The sequence below is a fragment of the Camelus ferus genome, chromosome 12, assembly GCF_009834535.1.
Source record: "Camelus ferus isolate YT-003-E chromosome 12, BCGSAC_Cfer_1.0, whole genome shotgun sequence".
In the NCBI taxonomy this organism is placed as follows: domain Eukaryota; kingdom Metazoa; phylum Chordata; class Mammalia; order Artiodactyla; family Camelidae; genus Camelus; species Camelus ferus.
The window spans coordinates 2,081,292-2,109,065 of NC_045707.1; the positions used below are offsets into that span (position 1 = coordinate 2,081,292).

General features: G+C 38.3%; 1 protein-coding gene across 18 annotated transcripts in view; it reads right to left on the reverse strand.

Moving 5' to 3' along the window:
* The window catches only part of RBFOX2 (RNA binding fox-1 homolog 2), a 239,570-nt gene that overhangs the window by 105,722 nt on the left and 106,074 nt on the right, over positions 1 to 27,774 (reverse strand). The window contains exon 1 of one of the 18 annotated variants that reach the window (XM_032492129.1): positions 26,554 to 26,794. The exons of the other annotated variants lie outside the window; for them this stretch is intronic. Coding sequence (XP_032348020.1) covers positions 26,554 to 26,568 — 15 coding nt within the window. The 5' untranslated portion in view covers positions 26,569 to 26,794. Of the gene's footprint in view, positions 1 to 26,553; positions 26,795 to 27,774 lie in introns of those variants that run through there. 18 annotated transcript variants of the gene reach the window in all.

The following is a 27,774-nucleotide window of genomic DNA, read 5'->3' on the forward strand; positions in this document are numbered from 1 at the left end:
TATCTGGCCCCAAGTGTTTCAGATAAAGGCCCGTGGAACTGTAATAACTTTCCAAATGTGTAGTTTAATTTAAAAAGGGTACCATGACATGAATAATGGCAAATTTAGGAAAACAAATTAAACTGCTGACACAATAAGTAACCAACATGCCAAATAATGGCTATCAAACTGCAGCCAGGGTGTCTAAGACAGACATGCGCTGGGGATAAATTAGAAGAGATAGAGACCCACCTGGAACCATATATGTTACAGGCTGATAATTACATTTTAATAACGGCCAGAAAAATTGTACATTTTGAGGAAATTTTCTCAAAAGTCTAGTTTAGGGGTTTTTAACACTTGCTATAAATCAAAGGTAAACAACAGCAAAAAAGAAACTGGGAGTGGGGGAATTATATACCAGAAAAGACACCACGAAGGTTCTATTCAAATAGCATAATTAGATAAATGTCTATTTCGTAAAAATTGCTAATTCTTACAATTTTAATTCCTAAAAAAATTTAAATAATTCAGAAAGACAATTTGGAAGACAGCACATGTACCATTTATTTCTGTTGGGACATCTGTATTAATAAATTAATTTTTAAACTCACATTTACATTTATAAATTAACTTTTAAAAACACCAGTTATTTCTTTTGGAACATTTACATTTATACATTAACTTATATGCATGTTTCTCTTTGACAGAAATACTATCAATTAATATAAAACTAGCAAACTTCTGCTTCCAGGAAGGAGTACACACACTTCTCTATTCCTCCCACTAAGCACAATTTAAGATACTAGACATTTTATATATTAAACAAACATAAGAAGACTCTTAAAAGGTGAAGAGAAGAAAGCAAACTGGGTCAGGACCTCAGAACATGGTGGAGTTTCCTGGAGTTTTTTTTATGCCTTATACAGCACAAACTTGGAGCTAAAGAACCTGGAAAGGCCAATGGGTTCAGATTAAAAAGCTGTCAATGAAAGCTTGCTCTCTGCAACCAAAGGACATGGAAAAGGCTATTGTAGGAAGCTAGAAAATTTTAGACTGCACTAGTCCAGCCATACCCCTACCCCATTCCCATGCACGGCAGCAAAGGCCAAGTGGCAAGCCTGGACTTTTACCCTCATCAGGCTATAACCAGGCATCCCAACACCCCTGTCCAAGTAATCTAACTGTTAGAGAAGGAGAATTAGGGAGCCTATGTAGTCATCTCCAGAAAACTATAAAACTTTTAGGGAAAAACAGAAGAAAATCTTCAGGACTTAGGCCTAGGCATAGAGTACTTAGACTTAATACCAAAAACATGATTAACAAAAGGATATCAAAAATTGATAAATTAAACTTCATAAAAATTTAAAGCTTTTGTTGCATAAAAGACACTGAAAGGTAAGGAAAAGACAAGCCACAGGTAGGAGAAAATATTTGCAAGCCACCTATATGACAAAGGACTAGAACTGAGAATACAGAAGGAACTCTCAAACTCAACAGTAAAGAAACAAACAATCCAATCAGATCATAGGCAAAAGATACTTACACCACCAAAGAGGATATACAAACAGTGAATAAGCACATGGAAGGATGTTCATCACTAGACATTAGGGAAATGCATATTAAAACTATAATGAGATGCCACTACGTATCTATCAGAAAAGCTTTTTAAAAAAGATAACATCAAATACTGGTGAGGATGTAGGAAAACTGAGCAACTCATACATTGCTGGTGGGGATGTAAAACAGTACAGTCACTCTGCAAAAACAGTTTAGCTGTTACCTAAGAAATTAAAGATGCAATTGCCACAGGACCCAGCAATGGCACTCCTGGGCATTTTGTCCAAAAAAATGTTCACACAAAAATCTACACACAAATGTTTACAGCAACTTTATCCATAATGGGTAAAAAACTGGAAATAACCCAGATATCTTTCAATGTGTGAATTTTTAAACAAACTATGGTACATCCATAGAATACTACTAAGCAATAAAAAGGAACAGCTGATTGTTATATGCAACAACCAGGATGAATCTCCAGAGAATTATGCTTAGTTTTAATATGCAATCCCAGAAAATCATATGCCGTACAATTCCATTTATATAACATTCTTAAAATGACAAGAATACAGAAACAGAGGAGAATAATGGTTGCTATGAATAAAGGAGATGTAGGGGCATGTGGGAAGTGCCTGTGTGGCTATAAATGAACAACTAGAAGGGATCCTTGTGGTGATGGAAACGTTCTGTATCTTGAGAGTATCATTGTCAACTTCTTGGTTGTGATACTGTACTAGAGTTTTGCAAGATGTTACCATTGGAGGAAACTGGGTTAGGGGGAAGGGAGGTACATGGGCTCTCTCTGTACTATTTCTTACAACTGAATGCAAATCTACAATTACCTGAACATAAAAAGTTTAATGGAAAGAACAATCTATCTATTGCTATAAAGGACATTCTTGGGACAACTGTCAAACTGGAATGTGGGCTGCAGATAAGATGGTAATATCCATATTAAATGTCCTGGTTTTGATAATGTACTATGGTTATGTAAGAGACTGCCCTTGTTTTTAGAAAATAAATATGGAAGTATCTGAGACTAAAGGGACATGATATATACATATGTACACACATACACATGTATACATACAAATATATATTTTTAAAATTCCTTTTCAAAATATTCAGAAAAATTATAGAAAGAAGAGATAACAGTAAAGAAAATGTGGCAAAATGACAAGAAAAGAAACTGGGGGTTATGGATATATTCATTATCTTGACTGTGTCACAGGTGTTTACCTATGTCAAAACACCATCAAATACCATTTTAAATATGTGCAGTGAATCTACAATTTTTCAAAATAAAAAGTTTAATTTAAAAACAGCCCTGAAATCCAGAGGAATCTGAATATATCTGGCATCAGTTTTATATTTTGATGTCACTCAGAACACCACAACATGATTATGCCTGCTGTTTATAATTATTACATCATATGATTCTTCCCAAAGAGTTACCAAAACATTTTATGGACTTTACAATATATTCTTTGTGTTCACCGAACACATAGGACACATCACAGGACAAAATCAGTGTGCAGACACTGCCTCATTACAGCCTTTTATTTATTACCTGTGTTTCTTAAATATATTAAACTAAAGGTTTTTGCCTTGGTAAGCACTATTAGAACTTAAGAGATGTTTCCTCAATTAATATGTTTGATTAGCTTCTCTCCCCCATTAGCACTCTTTAAAAATTATTTTGTGAAAGAAAAAAAAAGGATTCACACCTTCCATTTGATCATCAATATCAGAGTTAAATTTTTTTGTTCTTTATTACTTCCAGACTAAGTTCCCTTCAATCACCTTAGCCAAAACAAAATGAATATCAAACAAAAAACATACTTTTAGGTATGATTATTGTATCAATGTAATATCCAACACTGTATATCACGCCACTTATAAAAATTTATTTTTATATTACCTATGTAAACTATTAAAACTGAAAGGAAGGAAGGAAGGAAGGGAGAAGGATTAAGATAAAAGTTCTGGTTCAAATCAATTAAGGACCAATATGTAGAATCTTTCTAGAAAGTCTGGGTTAATACTACAGTACTCATTACTTCCCACTTAAGCCAACAACCATGGGAAAGGATCTATTACAGATACTTTGGAATCATCTTTTAAAACTAAGATAGCATGCATAAGATTCCCTTAAAATAATATTAAACAGTATGATATTATTTACCATCCAAATCAAAAGAATCTAGGAAAATCAACCCCTAAGTTCTAAAGTATTTGTGAGGCCAGGAAGGAATAACTGTTTTATTTGCTATCTCCTTCCTTTCATTCCAGCTAGGCTGTCTCATACTCTGCCAGACTTTAGGTCAACAAGTTTAGGGATTCATTCCTACCTTCACCAAGAATATATAAAAGTTGTTCTTTGATGAGGTAATGGTTTGATTGATTTAGCATCCAAATCAAGCCTGCTTTGTATTCCCAACACTGACAGCAGTGCTTGGCCCACAGTAGGTTTGCATAATGTATTTGCTGAATAAAAAAAATAATAATAAAGGAATAAATGATGTCCAAAACCTATTTACTAAAGAGGCCTTGAATACCTACTGCTCAGGCACCTTACACAAGAACTGAATACCTAAAATACTGCCTGGGCTATTTGCCTCAGTATCAAAATTCACCTGCCAAGACCAGTATCCTTGGTTTCTAGATTTTGGCCCATGAGTCTTCAATATCACCTGGCCTTTCAGTTCTTAGCCCCAGTGAGTAAGCCCACTACAGCTCTAGTTTTCTTACATACACAGGACCTCAGTCTAAGTATATCACTTGGATCCAAGCTGCTATATACGGAAATACTCAATTTCACATTTACCTCTGTGATCTTGAATCCCTGGCTTGTAGCTCTATGATACCTGTGGTTTTAAAGTGAAAGTTATGTGACTTGGAGCAATTCTGTATTTGTTGCTTTTTGGTATCCTACAATTTAGTTTGCTAGCAGTTATCCTTTTATGATGTATCCTTTTATACAACAGGATAAATGATTTGTTCAGAGACACAGTGAATGACAAAGCCTGGATTGCAGTTTTCCAGGATCTTCTGTCCAGCTCATTAAAAAAATATATATATATCTCATATTTCAGCTGTATTAATTACCTTCAGTTTTAAAAAAAAGTACTAAATAGACATGAAAAGAAATTAAGTTCTTTAAAATTTAGATTCTATTACTGTCTGGCACAAGAGTACAGGTCTAATGCACACATACATTTTTACCTTGAATCTAAGCCATTTTTTTTATCCACATGCCAAGCAACATTAATCAAATACTTCCTCTGGCACCTAATTCACTATATTTTAGTTAAGTCTGGGCAGTAGCAGATGACGGAAGAGTTAACGTGTTCTTAATACGGTTGAGCCCATGATCATCTGAAAACTGTGTGCAAAATGTTGTAAAAATGTACACAGTTCTATTGTTCTGGGGACCTGGTCCAGAGCTTTCATTCAATTCTCAGAGGTTGAAGACCTCAAATAAAGATTAACTGAAACAAAAAAAACCCCCAAAAACCCCAAACTTAGGTTACGGGGTGGGGGAGGAGGTGGGAAGGGATAAATTGGGAGTTCGAGATTTGCAGATAACAACCAATATATATAAAATAGATAAACAAGAAGCTTATACTGTATAGCACAGGGAACTATATTCAATATCTGGTAGTAACTTACGGTGAAAAAGTATGAAAATGAATATATGTATGTTTCTATACGACTGAAGAACTGGCTGTACACCAGAAATCGACACACTGTAAACTGACTATACTTCAATAAAAATATATTGAAAAAAACAAATGAACAACAAAAAAACAAAATAAAGATTAAGAACCAATAAGCCAGAAAGTTAACAGGGTTAACTGATAATTCCTTCTTTAAGAAGCTGTTCCATTCAAACACTCCGATTTTTCCTTGGTGAACAACTAGTATTTCTAATTTAGGTATTTTCCCCAAGCTCACTTCCTAATCCTACCTCTCTGATGGTTGCCTTTGATTAAAGGGGCTTTAACTTTTGTTTCTAACCCTCATCTTCTTTCACAAAAGCCCCAATACCCTTCTCTTATAAGGGCTAGGACAGAGACCCAAATCCTAGCCCCACTGTAATTCTTTCAAGTCAGGAACCAACTGACAAAAAACATTCCAGCTTTAACATTCCAACTGTCTTACTAAGGGGCTAAAACAGTAAGAGAGATCTTTGTTGTGTGTATGTGTATTTTGTTTTTTTATTAAACAGTTGTTTAAGCCAATCTAGATTCAAATCCTCAAGGGAAAATCTGGGGTCAAGAATCTGTTGCCCCTTTTTGGTCATGCCTGAATTTTCCTCACACCATCCCACATCTTTTGGTTTGAACAAGCTCTAATGACATACTTTACTGCAGGCTTACCGAAGTGGAAATTTGTTTTAGTTACTCTGGGAAAATTAGAGACTCTAAACCAGTGTTTCTTACTAATTTAAAAAATCCTTGTTTTACAATATTTATTCACTTTTATCTTCTGAATCTTCCATCAGCCCAGAATAGCACATCCAGTCTCACTTTAATGAAATGCTCATTATGACTTAGATATTTAAATATAATTTTTTGAACTGTACAGTCTCTCACCCTAGCCCTGAAATTCTGATTTATACCTTCTTCTCATTTCTGACTGAGATCATGGCTCTAAACATATAGAATGTAAATATAGACTTTTGTGGCAAGATCCCTTCAAAAGGTTCAAAATAGTAACCTAAATGCAAAAGGATAAGAATAACAGAAAGGGCTTTTCAACGAATTCTGTTTCATAAGAGAAACAGTAAAGCAGAATAAAAAAACCACAGGAGTTTCTAGCTAACTGAGGACTGTCATACACGAGAATCAATAAAATAACACAGAACTACACTGAGAATATCTGGATCACATTATGAACATCAGCTGTATTACAGAGTATACACAGTGTCGGAAACTCGCCTGGATTTATACAGAACATATGCTTTTCTGGATAAATGGCTGATAAAAGCAGGTCTCAACTTCCTCTCGAAATAGTATAGTATGTTATGTTTTTAGGCACTGACTTCCAGTTATTTCAGCTTTCAGGGTTTGTTTGGAAGCAACAAGAGTTTAATGAACTATATTCTCTTGACCTTTTATTCAGAGATGTGTAAAGACACATGACTCAGTTCTACTTACCAATGCAATGAGGAACATGGCTACAGAGAATATGAAAATTAATGGAAACAACTAACTGGGGCTCTCCATGTACTCTGGATTGCCTTGATTATCTTTTAAATAAATCTTGTCCGCATTAGAGTCAGCACCACTTCCCCTCTCCCCTTGATTTTCTTGTTTCTATTTGGTTTCACAGTTTTGAAACTGGGCATTTTAAAGGTTTGCTCCTCTTGCTCTTACTTCTTCATGCCAGTTGGCTTCCACTCAGCAGTGTCCTGGGGGAGTTGGTATGTTGTTCCCTCCCTTGAAAGCTATTCTAAAAGGTCACTATTTTCATTTGTGTTAATTGCCTGGGGAGAGAAGATGAAGGGAAACTGAACTTTGGCACTGCGTAAACATGTTTCAAAGACCCATGCTCTGAAATGTACCTGGGTTTCCCTGAGTAATGTGTGTTGCATGGTTGGTGGAAAGGGGAACAAAAGAAACACGAAGGTAAGAGAAAGGAAGAAAAAAGTGTAGGAAGTTGTGAAGGCCCAGTGCAGAAGGAAAGGACTTCTGAACAATAGGTAAGAGGGCTTCAGATTGAGTGCAGTATCAGTAAGCAACAACGGAAATACAGAAAAAGAGTCAAGTCCTGGGGGCAACGAATCATCAAACTGAAATAAAGCCTGGTCACGGTGAAAATGGGGAAAGACTGGTATTCTACAGAAAGAGATCAAGATCCAAATGATCGAGTCTTAAGGCTATATCAAACCAGCCTAATCTGAGTTGTTCTTATTCAAGTGGTTCAGTGTGAGAGGACAGGCCAAGCTTCACTTTTCCTAGTCACACAGAAAGGAATACCATCAAACTCAAAGCAAGAAAAAGGCAATCAGGATCCAGAAAATTTAAAAAATTTTAAAATTGAGGGTGTCCTTTGTTAAATGAATTGGCATTCAGTGTCAGACTCAGGCCCCAAGAAAAACTAGAGCATTACTATGTACCAGAACAAAAAGATCAGGCGAGGAGATGAGCCACTCTAAAAAGGGTAATGTTTAACCCCTGGCACACAAGTAATGAGGCAGCAGATTATTTAAAGACTGTGCTGAGTAGTGGGAAAGTAGCTCCTTAGTATAAGGCCAGACTAAACTCTAAACTCAGAGTAGAGACTTGAACTTGCAAGCTTTCTGTAGCCATAGCCAGGCAAGGCAAGGACAGGGGGAGACAGACAATTCTAAGTAAGATGGTACACCAGAGATCAAGTCAGTTCAGCATCTACCACTGAGTACCTGATACATGTTCAACACTGAGCTATGTGCTGGAGAACACAGAGAATTCACCCCTGACTTTAAAAGAGTTCACAGGAGGAAGAAGAGTGGCCTGTCCATGACCACTTACCATAGGGCTGCTGTTAAGATTCAATGTGTTCATGACCATGAAACATTCAGTAGAAAACCTAGCAAGTAAGGCATTCAAAAATCAGTAGCTGCCAATCAGTATCATTATAATCATTACCATCATTACCACAATAACTATCACCGTGTTGTAGAGTTAAGATATTTTAATTCTAGGAGAAACAGCTTTAAATGTGTAGAATTTGTTTCTAAATCATTTGCTTCTTAAGACTCTGCCATCAGAGTAAGGATTTATATTAAAACTGAGATAAGACCTCTCCCCCATCATGATCTAGTTCCTATACTAGTCCAAGTGACGCTGTTTTCGGCAAACTTTCTCAGTCATGAAACTGTCATCACCATCACAGTCTTGCACCCATGTTACCCACAGTTTTTTATACCCTGTGAAGCCGACTTCATAGTTTATACTGTTGATATTCACAAAGGGAGAAAAGCCATTGAGACTGCAGAACAACTACTTCCTTTTGTCACAGAGGAAAAGGGAGAAATTAGGAGGGATAGCACAAGGTCTTTCCTTCCCTCAAGAGTGAAAATTCTATCACTGTCATCATCAGTTTATACTCACTGATCTCCCACTATGCCTCAGTACAAGCAGACGTGGAAAATAATATCCTTAGCCTCCCCCCGGCTAAATTCTAAGAAAAATGTTGTGAGGAACTATAGGAAAACAACCCAAATATGTTCTGAAGTGACTAAAAAGCAATTTAATTTAGAATAATCTAGTTTAAAGGTTTGCTGTATATGTAACAGAAAGAAATAAAAAATATTACATCTATTTGCTAAACTTTTAAGGAGCTAATAAATATAGTAAACTTATATTCAGGGAATGGTGGACGGAGACAGAGGGCAGAACATGAGACAAAAAATACAAAGAAACAAAACGAGAGAAAAAGAAGGGTAAAAACAAAGAGGAAACCTGACACAAAATCCTAAATATACCAGGGAAAGCGGAAAATAGGAGGGAAATGAAAATGGAACTAATATGGATGGAGTTAGAATGAATCATGGCTACTGAAAGGTTTAACACTTTTGTTTTACTGATAAAGAAACTGGTCTAGTGAGGTTGAGGAATTTCTTTGAGTTTACAAAGCTAGACAGTGGCAAGGCTGGAAAGGTGGTTAGTGCTCAGTAAATACTCACATTTTGAGATGAATTAAAAAGACAAGTGTTATGGTATGAATGTCTGTGGGTCCCCCCTGCAAAATTCACGTGGTGAAGTCCCCCAGTGTGGCTGTAGTGGAAGACAGGGCCTGAGGTCCCTGATCTGATCTAACAAGAGATAGCAGACAGCTCGCCCACACATGCCCCAAGCGCTCTTGCTCTTGCTTTCCCACCAATCATGCACAGAGAAGAGGTCAGGTGAGCACACAGGAAGACAGCAGCAGCCTACAAGCCAAGAGAAGAGGCCTCAGCACAAAACCTACCTTGCAGGCACCTTGACCTTGACCTTCCCAGCCCCTGGAACTGTGAGAGAGAAACTTCTGTTGTTGAAGCCACCTGTCTTTGGTCATTTGTTACAGCAGCCCCAGCTCACTAAGACCACAAGTACTGAAGTTCTTTGGTGAGGTATTCAAAAGGAAAGTTTTAACTTATGTATCAAACATAAGATATAAACACATCTTACTCCCTTTTCTTTCTTCTTACTTTCTGTTAAAGAGTGAGAATGGGGCCACTGGCTAACTTTAGTTTTAAGCAAAAATCCAGGTAATGCTTCGAAACGCGAACTACAAGATACCCACACATAGTAGAAACTCAATAAATTACAGTCAAATAATGAGTGGTCAAAACTTGATTTTGTACTGAGGAAAATAACATATCCTTTACCTCGTCCCCAAACTATGCACCACCAACTGCAAACAACAAATGTTCAAAGGTTTTTGTGTATGTGTGTGTGTGTATTTGTGTTTTGCAGCCCACACCCTAAAGAAGTAGACTGCCATTTTAAGAATCTGGCCAAGCCCCAAACACCCCTTTTCAACTTGCCTGCTCTCCTAGCACCTTCTTATCCTTTGGGAGTTTATGCTATGACATTGAAATTTTTACATTTTATTGGTAAAACAAAATAGAATTTTTCATTATCAAATTTTAAGAAATCTGCCTAATATATTTTTCTTTGGCGCAAGAGTAAAAGTAAAAGTAAAGAGCTTTACCGCCCAACTTCGACATAAATTTTAAAAATTTATTTCTTTAAATTATTTAAATTTACTTTTAAATTAGTTTACTTCTTGGTGAAAAGAGGTAAATCTTAAGGGTTCAAAGGAAAATAAAAGTTACTGTAAAAAAATGCAAACCACCAATATACAAAAGTAGAAATCTAGTAGTTTTAATTAGGCCTTATAGCACTGTCCTTTCCCAAAACAGTCACTGCCAATTAGCATGGATGAATGAATGGGGCTAAATATATAATAGAAAAAAAGAATAAGAAGAACCCAGAGTTTACAAATATAGAGGGAGGATACTTTCAATTAGCATTTCAATTGTCTTGAATCTGTTTATGAAACGTGCCCAGGAAAAGATTATACCTTAGATAACAGGACGCTTAGATAATACCACAGCATATCTTACAGATGAAAGCCCCTCAGAGCCTCAAAATAAAACCTCTTTAAATGGATGCTTAAATGGGACCGTCTTGTCTGGAAAGAATAGTATATAGCCAACAGACAATCTGTCTAAAATTTATAAAATGGGTTATATTCTAAAAATTCATTTCTTTTTCAGCATTATCTGGAATTCTGATCATATTTCCCTGTTAAAAGAAATACAAACACAAGTACATATTTACAAATGGTGGCCGGGTTTCCAGACCAGATCACATCACAAGAGCTCAGTAATGTAATCGGGAAGTGGGGAGAACACGAGTCCATGGAGCCAATAATGTACCTGAACTACCATACATCTGAAATAAAAATAAACAGAGAGTAAGACAGTTAAAATCGTAGCAAATTACAAATAATGCCAAAGTAATTAAAGAAAAATTCTTTTTTTCAAATTTTCATGCATATTGGTTAGTAAAAGACAAATTTAATCCACTAAGAAAGTGGAGACTTCTGTGGAGATTTAGAAGAAAGAGTAGGAGTACTTTCAAGGGTTTTAGTGACAGGTACAATTATATTGAGGGGGGGTATACAACTTCTAAAAATGTAATTTCATTTCAACATCAACAACATTTCCATTTTCCCTGATACAAATGTAATTCTAGTCAATCATAAGGAAGGTAATATTTTTAATTTCATAAATGGAAGAAAGAGATGGAGACAAGAAAAAGGAAACATAGCAGGATTTAGAACAGAATGGGGAAGGGAAAGTAAGTCTGAAAGAAGAGGGAGTAAGGGAGGGGAAGGGAAGGGAAGGAAGAATGTGAACATCTAAGAGTTCTGAAAGTGGAAGTTAACTAAGGTTTACATAATTAAAGAGAAAGGTGGAAGTAAAAAGGAGAAAGAAGGACCCAACATACTCGTATTATTTTGGGAGGGAGAAGAAGCTAGGTAGTAAGGAGACCCTGAATCAGAGAGTTCTCAGTACTGCCACTTGCGAGTGTAGCTGACTCAGAACAGCTAGGATGGGTCTAGCAATGTAACAATCATAGTTGAACATGTACTATGTACTAGGAACTGTTCTGAGAGCTTTTCCAGGCTCAAAACAACCTTCTGAGATAGATACTATTTTTGTTCTAATTTTAGAGATGACAAAGAACAGTAATACGCCCAACGTCATTAAGACAGAATGCTACAGAACCAGGTTTGAAACCTAGTCAATTTGGTTCCAAAGCCTGCACCATGAAGCATTACTGCGTCTACAGTACAGCCATCAGACACACAAAGACAAGCGGTCCTAGTAAATGAGAGGAAATGATGATGACAAATACAAAGAGTTCTGCACTGTGAACCCTTTAGTTACTAAGTATACCCTTGTCAATGAAAAAGTAACAAGTAGAAAACCTCTGGAATTTAGCACCCATTTGACAAATATTTATTGAGCATCATTCACTATTCTAGACAGTAGGGATACAGCAATAAACAAACCAGACAAAAGTCTCTACAGGAGAGGAAAGTAGTAAAAAAGATATTTTCGTAAGACTAGAAGATTGTAAGGGCTATGGAGAATTTAAAACAGTGACTAAGAAAGAGCTAAATGAAAAGGTAATGTTAGTGAAAATGTGAAGGAGATGAAAAAGTACAGCATGAGGGACTCTGGAGAAGAAAGAGCATTACAAGCAGAGAAAATGAGTACTACAAAGTGCCCGGCAAGTTTGAGGAACAGCAAAAAGGTCAGTGTGGCTGAAGGAGAGTGAGAAATGGGAAGAACAGGAGGAAACAGACGTCAAAGAGGTACCTAGGGGTCAGCTCAACCAGAGCTTTGGAGGGACTCGGGCTTTTCCTCTAAGTGAAACACATTAGTGTATTTCTGAGCATGATCAGATTTACATTTTTCAAGTGTTTAAGTTAGATGCTGTGTTCAGAATAAATTATTTTTGGAGTCTATGGTGGAAGCAGGGAGACCAGGCGGGAGACTTCCACAATAACACAGGTGAGAGAGGATGTGGTACTGAGCCAGGAGAGCTGTAGTGGGCTAGTGAAAAGGGATCGGATTTAGGTGATTTTCGAAAGGCAGAGCCTAAAGGATTTGCTGATTAATAAGACAGGCATGAGGGAGAAAGAAGAGTCCAGGAAGACTCCCAGGTTTCTTCTGGCCCAAGCAACAGAAAGATGTCATCTGAAAAGGGGAAAACTGTAGGTGTTACCACAGGCTTGAGACTGGGAGAAGGCAAGTGAAGACGAGAGTTCAGCTTGGACAAGTTAAGTCTGAGGTATCTGTTAGGTATGGAAAGTCAAGTAGGCAGTTGGGTATAAACTTCCTGAGAGAGGTCTGGCTTAAAAGGATACACTTAAGAATCATCAGCATACAGATGGTATTTAACCCTCGGTATACCATCAGAGTCCATTGGGCCCAACTTTTCTTTTTTTAAACTGTTCTATACTAATTTATATTTTACAACTTATTCTTTCTTAGAGGTATTCCCCCTACTCCTCCCCTGAAAAAAAAAGAAAATGTTACGTTAAAAATAACAAACACATTCTATCTTGCATATGGGTTCCCCAAATCCTTTTTATAAATCTAAGGTTTGTTATGAGATTTTAAGGATCTTATTTTTCTTATACCTTGAAACATTCTAAGTTTTTTACCAACCTTTACTCATTAATTATCCTTAACCACGTTAAAAAAATGACTAATAAAATAACAGACCAATGGCATACTCACTCAAAGAATGTGGCAAGAGTGAAATAAATCATCACTAATACATTATCCTTCAGTTTTCTTATTGCATTGCAGTGGGTATAGCTCAGCAGTAGAGCACATGCTTAACATATACACGGTCCTGGGTTCAATCCCAGTACGCAGTTAAAAAAAAAAAGATTGCAAACATTGTTTTTATAGTTTGCTCAGTTTTCTTTTCTTCCCCCTCCCCCCCCCCCTTTTTGGCTTTTTATATTTGTTTGTTTGGGGGGAGTGGTAATTAGACTTACTTATTTTTTACTTTTTATTTTTTAAAATTTAATTGTATTTCTTTTTAATGGAGGTACTGGGGATTGAACCCAGGACCTCTTGCATGCTAAGCAGGCACTCTACCACTGAGCTCTACCCTCCCTTCAGTTTGCTCAGTTTTCATCAAATACAGTTAAGAATTAGTTTTTCACTTCCTACCCATAATGACAAAGAAAAGAAAAACTAACAGAGGAAATGTTTCACAATTATTAGATGAATTAGAAGATGAATGCAAACATGGGCAGAAGTACTCTAAACTCTAATGATGATGGTGAAGTTTGCATATAAGTGAAATCTTGAGACTATGATTCTTTAGATGATTATATTCTAACCTAGAATATAATCATGACCAAAGTCAAGAATCAATAAGTGAATAATGTATTTCTAAGGACAAAAAGGAACTATGAAACAAGATCCTACCATAATACAAGGAACTGTATTTAATACCTTGTAATGGCCTATAATGAAGAAAGAATATGAAAAGGAATACACACACACACACACACACATATATATAACTGAATCACTATGCTATATACCAGAAATTAACACAACATTGTAAATTGACTATACTTCAATTAAAAAAAAAAAAGGAACTATGGTTTCTCATCCAGTTCAACTCAAAGAATGTTTACATGCAGTATTTTCCAACAAGAACTGGGATTATCCTGTTTCACTAAAAGGGCATATAATAGTATCCCTTCTTCTCTTATATAACATGACAAAATTTACTTGGTACAATTCATAAGTGGCCAAATGTGGAGGTAGATTATATAAATATATAAAATACGTGTGTGTGTGTGTGTATATATATATATATATAAATATGTATATATAAAGGTTACTGGAAGGAAACATGTAGAAATAAAACATATTCTTTGGACTGATCATTCTAAATACTGTTTATAGATAAAAATTATTTGTAATTATGGAGTAAAGATCATCTTTTCAACACAATTATGTACTGCTAAAAGTTTTTTAAAAAATCTTTTAATATTGTGTTTGAACTATGTACATGCGAGAAGAACCAGAAGTAATAATAAGCTAGACCCTATTAGAGATATATTTGGAATCTGGAATCAGAATTTACAAGATGAGGATGGGAGGGTATAGCTCAAGTGGTAGAGCACATACTTAGCATGTATGAGGCCCTGGGTTCAATCCCCGGTAACTCCTCTAAAAATAAATAAAAAATCAAACCTAATTACCTCTCCCCACCTCAAAAAAAAAAAAAAAAAAAAAAGAATTTACAAGATGGATATATTCCAGGTTAGCAAATGACAACTGTTCATAAGCAATTAAATTACATTTCAAAGGAAGTTGCCTTTTGAGCTATATGCTTTCAAAACTAGGAAAATGGGGAATAAAAATTGGGACAGTATGTGTCAGTGAAACATCATATATTTGGAAGACTCAGATCTACACAGGTGGAGACCTACAAAAGGAACAGGAGCAGAACAAAGGGTCAGAAAAAGTACAAGCACTGACACAGAGCCTAAAATTCACGGCATAAATATAACTTGTGACAATTTTAGAACAAGTTTGGGATTGGCTTGAGTACTACTCAGCAAAACACTTGCTTTATAGTTTGTGCTATTAGGAAGAAAAGGGTTGAATTTCAGTGTATTTTCACAGATGGAAAAGGAAGAGAAATCAAGAGCACATTATTTGGATTTCAAAGAGATTCAATGACTTTTTTTTTGTCCTTAGAAAAACTGTTAATGTTCTCAGCTCAATGTATTCTCAACTATTAATAGATTCAAAAACTCCTGTTTAAAAAATACCCAAAGTGATCTTGTACTATTAACAATGTCAAAGAAGGGACAGACATAATGATAAGAGAGTTAAAATCTATACTTGCAAAAGAATGGATGAAGGATAGCCTATATCTATTTTCTTCAATATGATTGATATTAGTACAATGAATAATTTCATTTTACAGGAAAAGCTTCAGTTACAAGATTGCAAATTAATAAGACAATTCCTCACACTGCTAGGAAAGGAACTTGCAGGAATAAACACAGAATTAGGAAGAGAATATCTACCCTCTCAACCATAAACATGAGTCTCGGAGAACAGAAAGAAAGAAGATACAAAAGGATAGAAAAACATGAAATATTGCAAAAAAAATTTTTTTAAAACCATGAATAGTATTTAAATGTGACCTGTAGTCATTACAGGAGAGATATGTAATTAGTTGCATGAATGCATTTTTTTCTTATTTTTAATAAAATTGCTTTTCACTATCATTTCTTATTTCTTAAATTAGTCATAAGATAAAGATGAAAAGATTAGAGGGCCCACTTGACTCAGATGATAAATGGTTTTGGCTATCTCTCCTGATTAACTCAGAGTTAAATCCACAAGACTAGATGAAATCACTAAATGAAAGAATCAAGAAAAGACTTGGCCCAAAGTATTACAATTTTAAAACTGAGAAGAAATCACCAATGAGGTAAGAAGAAAAGCAGGAGAGTGTGATGCTCTGGAAGTCAAGTACCCAAGAAAATGCATCACACGGGAGCGATGATCAGCCATGTTCTGTTCTACAGACAGGTCAGGTAAGATGAAGCCTGAGACCTGGTAATACACTGACAAGAGCAACTTTCAGTGATGTGGCAGCAACACGTACCCAACTGAGCAGATTTAAAAGCGAACGAGAGGAGAAGAACTGATGTGAGCAAACAGAGACAACTCTATTGAGTTTTGCTATAAGGTAAAAGAAATTCAGCAGTAGCTGGCAGAAAACAGTACTCCTGTCTCTTCCAGTAATACTGCTCCCTTCACTACTCCCCAAACTTTATTTCCTCCCTTCTTTTCATTCCACAAATGTCCAATCAGTCCGTTTCATGTGCCAGGCACCTTCCAAGGCACAGATAATACGCCAGTGCCTTCGTGGAGCTTACATTCTGGTTGGAGGGAAAAGGCAACAAGCAAATATACAGCGAGTGAGATGGTGGTAGGGAAAAAAAATTAAAATGGGGGAAAAGGAATGGGAAATGATGGACAAAGGGGTAAGGAATTACCATTTATATAGGGTGCTCACCATAATGTGACAACTGAGTAGAGATCTCATCTCTAAGCAAGGAAGTCAAGCTGTTATCTGCAGAAGAAGCAAGGCGGTGGGCAAAACCTAAGGCCCTGAGGCAAGGGTGTGTTTGAAATGTTCAAAGACTGGCCAGTAGTACAGAAGAAACTGAGGTCAAAGACAGCCAGGGGGGCAAGGCATATTGGGCCTTCTAGGCCAGTGCAGGGCGTTTGACTTTTATCCTGAGTGAGATATGAGACCATGGGAGATTTTTGGCCAGAGGAGCGATACAATGTGACATTTAAAAGGATCACTCTGGCTGCTCTGTTGAGCACAGACTTCGGAGGAGGGGTTGGGGAAGAATTAAAGCAGGGAGGCTAGTTAGAAAATTATTATTACGATAATATAGGCAAGAGCTAATGGTGGCATGGCCAGAATGAAAGCAGTGGGACTCACGAGTAGCCGTCAGGTGTCATGGTCACACTTGACACCGTATCTTTGCTTGTATCAGTTCTCCATCTTGCTTCCATCTATTCAGTTCTCCCAGAATCTAGCTTAAATTACATCTCCTTCAAGAAACAATCTCCAACCAACTCTATCTTCAGTGATTACCCACTTTTCTGATCTCCTATTGACAACTGTTCATACCACCTACCGACTGGCATGTAGTCTTTGCCACAACGAATTGCTATGTAACTTGTGTCCCTAGTTTATCTCATTATCCTTGAGAAAGAAAATATTTTATAACTCTTGGTGTCTTCACTTTGCTGCATAAAACAGATATTCAATTAAGTGTCTGCTAATAATCAAACTGCATCACCTAGAAATAACTCTCAAAAGAAATTATTATATATTCACTTTCTCCTTAAACTGTCAAAGTCAGAGAGGCCTGACACAGCTGTCCTGAGGAAACCTCTGCCTCCCCCTGGCAGCTCACCATCTTGAACTACACTTCAAAATAGCTGCTTACTTCAGTCCACAACTAGTTTCCCTGGACCAATGGTTTCCAAACCACTGGACCAGCAGCATTAGCATCACCTGGCAATATACATACACTTCCAGGTCCACCCAGATCTCATGAATCTAAAACTGGAGGTGGCTCAGCAATCTGTACATTTTGAGCACTATTAAGTTTAAAAATTATTGCTCTGGCTTAAAGGTTTAACTAATTACCCTGTTTTTCCAAGAGATCTCTGGAACAGTTCCATCCTGGCTCGTATCCTCATTCACCTCAACCATCATCAGAAGTCCACGCCTTCCAGGTGGCTCACCCTAACAGCTCTGCACATCCACTCCTCTCATCCTCTGTCTTGCTCTCTCTTGCCCTCTAAAGCTCTAGCAGTCATAAGTGAGCCTCAGTAAACTCCTATATACTTGCTCTCTTCTCTGTGATGTTCCCTTCACCTTTTGGCTCTCTTTAAAGAAAGCCTGACTGCTCCTGAGAATACTGCTGCTTCTTCAGTAGCAGCTTTCCTCCTTCCATTCCATAGCTCGGCAGGGGCAAGCAGCCTCCCCATTCCCCATCACCATGCAGTGTTGAACCCTGCAGGTATCCTGCTCACTTTGCAAGACTACTTCTAAACCACTTCTCTACCCTCCACCCAAACTGCAGATCCTTTGAAACAGGTATCATCTGTTCACTGCCTCAAGTCTTAGCACAGGACTCCCTGTTTTCATGTTCGTTATTAGTTTTATCATTCTTGACGACTTCAACATACACATGGATCATTCATTAACTACTTTGGCCACCTAGCTATTGTTGTTTTAATGTGTTTGAGCATCAGCTATATTTTTTTCACGACTTCACCTAAGCCACCCATTTAGCAACAAATCATAGCATCATCATCACCAGTAACTGCACCATCTCCCAAAATCTCAAGCATTTCAAGCACTCTGCTCTTACACCATCAAGTTTGCTTACTCCAGTAGATTCCCACTCCAGCATTTCTCCAGCCTCCTTGAGGGCTCTAATCTACAAGTTGGTCCTACCACTTTTTCATTATCCCCAAGTCCTCTCTTCCTAATGTTCTTAATTCCTTCCTAAGCCAGTTTAGATTCTAGGGTCCAACACTATACATAATTAATCCTTTTTAAGAAGTCCTAATTCCCCTGTCCTTTTTTCTCTTAGTTTAATTTACCTAGTAAAATCTCAACTCCTGGTTAAATCCAACTGTTTACTTAACCCTCTCTTCCAACTTAACAACATAAAATTGCTGGATAAAAATCACGACTTGCCACCACTCACGTCAAGTTAATGACTACAGATTTTAGGCATACTATACTGCTCTAGTAAGTTCACTTCCCATTTTTTGAGATGAGAACCTTGTCCTCTCTCTGCAAATCTGAGATACTTCTCCACTCCCTACACTTCCACTTTCAGCTATGTTCATCTTATATGTTATAAAGAAAGCAGACACAATCAGAGGACTCCCTCTTCTGCCTAAAACCAATGCCACCAGTCTCGCTGGCTCTAAACCCACACACACTGCCCTCCTTCCTATTAAAAAGGGAAAAAAAAAAAAACTGCCTCTGGGCAATCCCTCTTCTGTGTGCTGGATCTAACGGACTGTGTGCCTGCAATTAGCCTCCTTTTCAGTACCCTCAATTCCTCCCCTCTACTGGATCTATCCCAGTGACATAAAACATGCCTGAACTTAACATCACCTGTGTTTTAAAAATCCTCCCTTGAACCCACATGCCCATCTAGTACTGCCCAAATTCTTTGCTCCACTACACAACTAAACAATATTTCACTGTCTCAACATCTTCACCTACCAATTAAAAACTCAGCCCATTCCAACTGGCTTTTTTACTGCCATCATTCCAATTCAAACAGCTCTTACCAAGTTCACCAATGACCAACATCCTACCAAGGCCAATGACCAATTATTTGGTCTTAAGTAATCCAAATCCAACACTTTCTTCCCCTCTTGTTTCCCGCCCGCCCTACCCAAGTCTCAGTATCCTTCACACCTCTAGTGAAAGGCCTCAGGGCTTCTACCTCAGCCTTGTTCTCTAGTTACATTTTCTCCCAACGCTTTAAAAATATGCACTGATGAATCTCAACCTTATACCTCCAACTCACATCTCTCTTCTGAGCTCCAGACTCATGTCAAATTGCCACTGAACTTCTCTACTTGGATATCTACTAGATATTTCAGACTTGACAAGTCCAAACCATAAATATTGTCTTTTTGTGTACTCTCTATTCTGTTGCAAGGAAATGTCCCCTCCATCCTAATTTCTCAAACCAAAAGCTGATTCCTCTTTCTTTTCACCACACACAAACCATCTTTAATCTTATCAAACTGCCTTCCAGAGTCTAAGCCATCACCTTTTGCTTCTTGGCCTTCCTTATCACTTTTCCTAAAGAAAGTCAACTTTCCTGCTTAAAATCTCCCAATACCTTCCCATTTTAACCAGAACAAAATTCAAATCTCTACCGGGGGAAAGATCTGGCCCTCGTCTACTTCTCCAGTCTTATCTTCCAACATTCTTTTCTTCCTACATTCTCTACACTCCACCCACACCACCCCTCTCTCTGTCCTTTGAATGCCCCAGACCATCTGAGGACTTGTATTTGCTGCTCCTTCTGCTTATAATGCTTTCCTCCCATAGCTTGACGAGATGGTACTCCTTTTCACTCAGGCCTTTTTCACTTTAGCTAAACCTTCAGGGTCATATAACTTTTTCTCTATGGCACTTATTAGTTCCTGAATTTATCTTGTTTGCTTACGTGTTTACAATTTTCTTTCTCCAGTTAAAAAATACAAGCTCTACAGGAAAGAATTTTGTCTTGTTCATGCTCTTTCCCTACCCCTTAGAAAGGGATCAGCACACAACTATCATCAATAAATGTGTTAACTGCTTGAGTCTCATATTACCAATACAATCATTTGTTTAGCTCCCTACAGTTTTCTGAGATTTAAAAATATGCATCAAACCAATGTCATCCAAAGTATCAATATAAATTCTGCAATAATAATGGAAGCATCTTGTTAAATAATATACAAATCTGATCACACTTGATCCTGCTTAGAATCTGATAAGTAATGGCTCCTCATCAGAGTAAAAAAAAAAAACACCTTAAACTATTCAGATAATCTGGCCTCTAAAATTTTTAATTTTCATCCATCACTATTCCACTCATCCCACACATACAAGCCACATGGAATTATATATGGTTCCCAAACAAATACACTATTTCACCAATCTATCTCTTTTGGGGAAAGCAATGACCCTTTCTACTCTTCAACCACTCTGCTTGTCTACTTCCTACTCTGTAAAGACTTTTTCAAACTCCTAGATGCTGTGATCTCTCTGTCCTCTATCTGTTCTCCCTCCTGTTAAATAGGAGAGTTCTTCCTACTCCTAAAGCCAAGCCTATCTTCTCAAAGCATAAGAGCAATTATCCCTTCTCTTCTCTTGTATACTCCACTTCTCCTTCTCAAATGAATTTATTCAGCTAGATTTTAAACATGACCATGTCTTTTATTTAAAATAAAACAAACCCTTCTCTATCTTACATACTCTTATAAGTACCCTCTACATTCCTTCAAAGTCAGTCAAACTTTTCCAACAACTGCCTATACTATGTCTACCTTGAATTCCTTCCCCCACTCCCCTCCCTGCCATGAACTCCTGAACTGACTCCATTCTCAGGCTTCTGTTCTCAGCAGTTCTCTGAAACAACCCTTGCAAATGTCATCAATGACCTCCATGTTACTAAAACGACGGACATTTTTCAGTTCTCTCTTCCTGCCACTCTTTTAGCTTCCTAGTGTCCTGGTTTTCCTTCTGAAGAACAAGCTCTCTGGAATCTTGTTCCCTGCCACCTCTGAGGGTTCATCTCGTCTACCAGGCATCACCTTCTCTTGCTCTACCTTTTCTCCCTGGGCCAGGCTCATCTTAAGTCATCATCAAACCTGCCCATAGCTTCGATTACTCTTGCATGCAGATTTCACACAAACTTATAGTTTAAGCCTCTAACTTTCCTTGTATTTCCAGACCTGGGTAGCCAACTATCTAAGCGGAATTTCCCCTTCAATATCTCAATGTTACCCAGAAGTACCAAATCTGAAATCAGACTCATGATACCCTTTACCTTCCTGCCTCCAAAAAAACTTGGACCTCTTCCGAATCGTGACATTATCCTGTCAATCGTATCTTCTGCCTCTCTCTCAGGCAGTTCTCCTCTCTAGGACACGCTATCCTCACCATTCTCTGCCCTTGAGGCTACTCCACAACAACAACCAACTTCTCTCTGCTCTCTTACTCCTCTCTCATCTGTATAGATATCTTTTTAAAAAAACAAATCTAATTATAAACTCCACTTCAGCCTACTCCCAATCCTATTTAAAATCTTTTAAATGGCTTTTCACTGCCAAGTATCTATTCACAGTATCTGGCCTCCAGTGTTATCTGAACTGACCTGTGGTTACATTTTGTGATAACTCAATTTACTATTAAGTCTAATTCTCTAAATGTGTAAACCAATTCAAATGGCAAAACAGTGATAAAAAGTGAGCATTAAAAATCAGCCTAACTACAACCGAATAATAAGCTGCTGTTATTATTATTGTTATCTTATATTTGCTTGGTACAAAATAGCTTCCAAAAAACTTTAACATAAATTATCTCAACAAACTGTTAGGTATTAGTAGTCCCATTTTAAAGACTGGAAAACCACGTCAGAAAGGCTATACACTGACAAATGGCACTACCGAGACCAAAACCTGTGTCTTTTGACTCCCAGGCCATGATTTCCATGTTTTATGATAAAGCCATCACTTACTGACTACCTTGTTTCTAAAATGGCTGATACACATTTTTCTAAGATTACTCCAGTAACGCTCTCAAGAGCTATCCAATCTTCTGACACTCTGCAAAATCAAGGTACATGCAATTAAGTAACTTATCTCAATTAATGGATAATGAAACAGAATTCAGGTTACCTTATTTTCATTTCTCTACTCTATCCTGTATCAGGCTGAATGGTAGCAGTGATAAACCAGACAAATAAAAGAAGATTTTAAGTGTGTTGTAGTAAGCTCTGAGACCAGACAGACCAGGGTTCAAATCCTACCTCTGTCTATTCTCAATTGTGTGACCTTAGCAAGTTGCTGAAGTTTCTTTCTCTGCTGTAAAATGAGGATGACAGCTAACTCCCACATGTGTTGAAGACTGAGGTATATGGCTAACATATATGTTATCACTCATAAACAGTTTAAAGTAAACAAAACAAAAACAGCCTCTCTTAAAAGAAGGTAGTGTTTAAAAAAAAAAAAGAGCCATAGAGTTAAAAAATATATGGAATTGAGTTTCCAGCTCTGTCATTAATTAACCGTCACGTACAATAAATGGTCTTGGTCTCTGGGTCTCTTTCCTCATTTGTACAATAGCAGTAATGATACCAAGTCCTTAGCACTGCTGTGAGGGTGAAATAAGATAGCATATAAAAGCACTTTCTTAATTGAAAAGCATCATACAAAAATCATTCTTATCTGTGTACACACACTCTACCACTGTGTTATAAATTATGTCAGGGCATGGGAGTCTTTAATCATCTTTGTGTTTATACCAGCTAGCAGCACAGTCCTCTACCCATTGTACCCATTACACACACTCACTAAATGTTGACTGAACTGATTTACTAAGAAGACAGAGGACTGAACTATGACAAAATAGTTCAAAATGAAATCCAGAAGTTCGTCCATATAGAATAAGAGTAAGAGAGAACCTGAGAACCGTCTAGCTAAGATCAGCTCCGACAGTGAGAACACATCCTGACTTCTGGGAATTTAAGTCAGTGGTCTATAATTTTGTTTACTGGACATAAATTCTGTAATCATCAAACATGTAAATTCCCTCACTACAGGAATGACATGCCTCCCTCCCTCTCCCTTGTCTCTGTCCCTAGGCTGGCCCTCTCTGCCACCTACTTGTTGAAGAGGAGAAAGGGAGAATAAATGACATAGCAAGTGCTTAAGAGTAGTACTGCACCCCTCCCCCAAAAAGCTTAGAGAAAATAATGGGGATGTTCTCCATCAGCAGGCAAGTTTAGTGAGGGTTCTCTAGTCGCAAGTGCTCAAAATACTGATTAAGGGGAGACACTTCATGTTAAACTAGTTTGTGTTTATCAAAGTTCTCCCTGCACGAATTCAAAGGCATGCTAGAGGAAATGCTCTGGGGGGAGCGAGTGGTCTGCTATGCAAACGTTCAAAGCAAAAAGTTGACTCACATTGGTTATTTACTGAGCATCTACTATGTGCTACACACCATGTTAAGCATCTTTCATAGATTATCTCAAATCTTTACAATAATTCCGTGTGATAGACATTAATGTTCTCCATGTAACAAAAGAAGAAACTGAGGTTCAGAGAGGTTAAGTGACTTGTTCATACCACACAATTAGAAATGACAGAGGTGGGATTTAAACCTTCTTAAGTCTCTAAAACCCACATTCTTTGCACCAGCTCATGCTGCCCCCTGACGCTACTAATTTCACTATAAAGGAGAGTGGCCAACAGGAAAGTGGGGAGGGAGGAGATCTGGCAAAAAGGCAAGTACAGAGCACAGACGGCATTCTATCTCAGAGTTCTAGACAAACAGGAGCAAATTCTGGGCCATGTCTAGCTCAACTACACAAACCAAAATGCTGGGATAAGCTTTAACTTTTACTCTTCAGCTCTGCAGTTTCCAAGAATGTCCACACCACTCAGTAGTACTGACAACTAAACATAGTTCAGTAATTTTTCTAGAATGCTTAGAACAGTGCCTTTAACTCACTGCTGGTACCACACCAAGCAGGCCATGAAGTGACATACATTTCATATTCTCATGTTTTCTAGGAACTAAACATTCCTGCACAACTGGGCATCTTGCTGGCACACATACTGCTACTCAAAATTCACTTCCCAGAATTTTAAAATTAGAAGAGCTATCTTATAGACGTGGAAACTGAGGTCAGAACACTTGATAGTCCAACGTCACCTGGCTGGGTACTGACCGCCACAAAATGCTGATCTCCTATTCCTCATCCAGGCAGCCCCTCCAGTGCCTCCCCCTTCATGCCTGACCACTGAGATAGTCTTCTCTGTATCTGGACATCATGCAACTACAGCTCCTTCTGGACATTTTCAGTAAATCCAACAAATGATGCAGATCGTGAAGACAGAGCTGGAGCACTTTTTGCCTTCTAGACAGTGCTACCCAAACTGTCAGGTGTCATGGCAGACACAGAAAATGGTAGTATTTTTATGGCACAAAGTGGCAAACTAGAGTGCACGTGGTCCAAGTGCCCAGGGGAATCTAGGCCCCTTGTGGCTGCTCCCAGGGTTGAGGGGAATAGTTATCTTGGCATACATGCTTCTCAACCCAAAATGTGGGCCTTTGGTTTGAAAGCTCTGTTCCGGGGCTAACAAGTAAAGGGGATTGAGACAAATTTACAAATAGCTGTAATATAAGCACATGGGAAATAACCGAGGAGACTGTCACTGCTTTCGTTAAACATAAATGAGTGGAGATGAGACCAATTCAACTTGTTTCCTTTTATAACTCCTCTTCCAAACAAATCAAAAGCCAGAACAACCAATCCTCTGGTTAACAGACAGCTGATCAGTCCCACTGACAAGGCTGCAAAGACCCTAGACATAGATGCCTAGTTCACAGAGATGAAAACGACTTAGAGGACATAAATGTGTCAGAAAAGTTTTTTGACTTCTTACAAATACTACAAAAATAAGTCAACAGAGGGGAGGAAGTCAGATTTCAAGGTCATATTCAAGTATGAAGGGAGAAGCAGGAAGGCAGCCCCTACGCACACTCATACACACACACACACCCCTCTGTGATCAAGCTCCATCTCCGTAAACCTAGTTAAAATTCTAGTCTGATATTTATAAATTTAGCCTGCCTGAGCCAAGTAGGTTTCTGCAATTCCAGACATCTAGGCTGAAGGGCAAAGGGCAAAGTGAAACTTTTAAAAGCTGGCTAGTAGCCAAGGGCATCACATCTAGGAGGCTCCCTTAGCAACGCACAACAGCTGTCTGCTCGAGAGGACACCGCCATCTTTGCAAGGGACTATATAGATGTTCTTGTTCTCACAGCTAAAAGCAGAGTTTTTTTCCTGTATTATTTCCCCTGTCATTCTCCTAAAAGTCACCACATTTCATAATTTTAAAACCTCTCTAATCCTAGTATGTTTCCCTCTATCCCAAATTATAACACCATAGTTAACAATAAATTAAAATAATGTAAGGTATTAAAGTTCTTGGCAAGCATAAAATGTATTATAACGTTTGGTTATTAATTACTATTCCAGCTGCTATAGACCTGGTTTCTAACTATGGGCAAGCCACTCTTTGTGACTTAATTATTTGCCTCATAAAATTTTAATAACAATAGTGACCTGCTTCACAAGATTGTTGTGAAGGATAACAAAAATTACTACATAAAAACTTACCAAATCTTATTCCTAATTAAGAATCATACCACCTACTTGCTCTCAATCTCTAAAGAGACAGTTTAGTTATCAAGGTTAGTGCCCCCGAGACAAAACACAGGTGGATCCTGACCCACCAGGAAGACTGAAGCTCCTGGAGCAACCAGCTCACTTCCTTGGCCCCCAGTGTCTTCTCCAAACCTCCCAAGCCCAGGGGATGCCACTGCACTGGGAGCTCAGCCCTTGTGCCTAAGTCTAGCAAGGTAAACAACATTAGGGGAAAAAAAAAAATCACCCAATGTCATGATCACTGCTAGGCTTTAAAAGCCTAACACCTGGAGGGAGAAGGGGCCGTGGCAGTCTGTGCTCCGTGGGGAAGGCCGTTTGTGCAAGAGCAGAGCCTCGCAGCTTTCCACTCCTTATATGTGCAAGTGCGAACCCTCGCCCACAGCACTCTGTACTCACCCAGAGGTACATCATGTCAGACGGGGCTGCTCACACTCAGCGGTCAGTTGATCCTGGACTGCAAAAAGGCACTTCAGTGAACTGTAGGAAAGGAGGTGCCAGAATGGGGGGCAGAAGTTCGGGGTGGGGAGAAACTCCCCCCCCTCAACAAAATCACTTGAGTTTAAAAATCTAAAAAAACGGCCGGTCTCCTCCCCCCTCCTCCCTCCTCTCCAGCTGACTGTTCTGTTGTTCTCTCCTCCCTCTCACCCTCCCTCTCTCTCTCCCTCTCTCTCTCTGGGAGTTCCCAGCCCCGTGTGTCGGAACTGGAGTGTACAGCACACGCTCTCTGTATTTGCCTTCAGGGAATCTCTCTCTGTCATTCTACTTCTAGAAACACAATCATCACTGAGATTATTGCAAAAGGCAGGGATGGGTGGGGTTAGTAATAAACCACCAGCACCAGTTTCTAGCAGCTAGACATAAACCAGCTTAAGATGGGTTCTTTAAACATGAATGAAGCGATCAAAAAAACTCTGCCCTCCAAGATCAAGGGAAGGGGGCCAAGCGTCCCCTCTGCCCCAATTCTTCTGGAGCCCCTTGCAAGAGCCTAGCGTGAACAGGGAGCCTCCTCAGAGCCTCCATTCCCTCCCTGCGATGGCAGCCTTACACCACTCTTCTGTAATAGTTCACTATTATTCTACCAGGAATGATTCTGAATCTTAGAATTTAAAGCATAGGAAAAACTACATATAAACTCAACTAGGTTTTCATCTTTTTTATTAGTACCACCCCAGTTCAGATCAATAGAGCCTCTCCTCTAAAGAGAGAAAAAAACAGGGTTTCAGACTCAAGTGGATTTTGAGCCCTCCCCATGTTGCAGATTCTTTAGGCATGGGGACAGGGCAGGGTACGTGGCCTGCGTTTGAGATCTGGGTCTACAATCACTATCATCGTGGCCTGGGGAAAGTTACTTAACCTGTCTAAGCCTCTGTTTCCTCAGTCAAAAACAGGGTATAATACTCCTTTTGGAATTGTGATTAAATAGAATGATATAACTATGCAAACTATCTGCCATGTCCCTGGTGACCATGATTTCTAATTTAGTTCAGTTCACACACTTACTAAGTTTCTCCTGTATGCCAGGCATAGTTTTATCCATCATGTTCAATGGTGAACGAGTACTATCAAATCATCTGTCCAGATGGTTTTTATTCAGAAGACAGCTTACTTCTCCCCCAT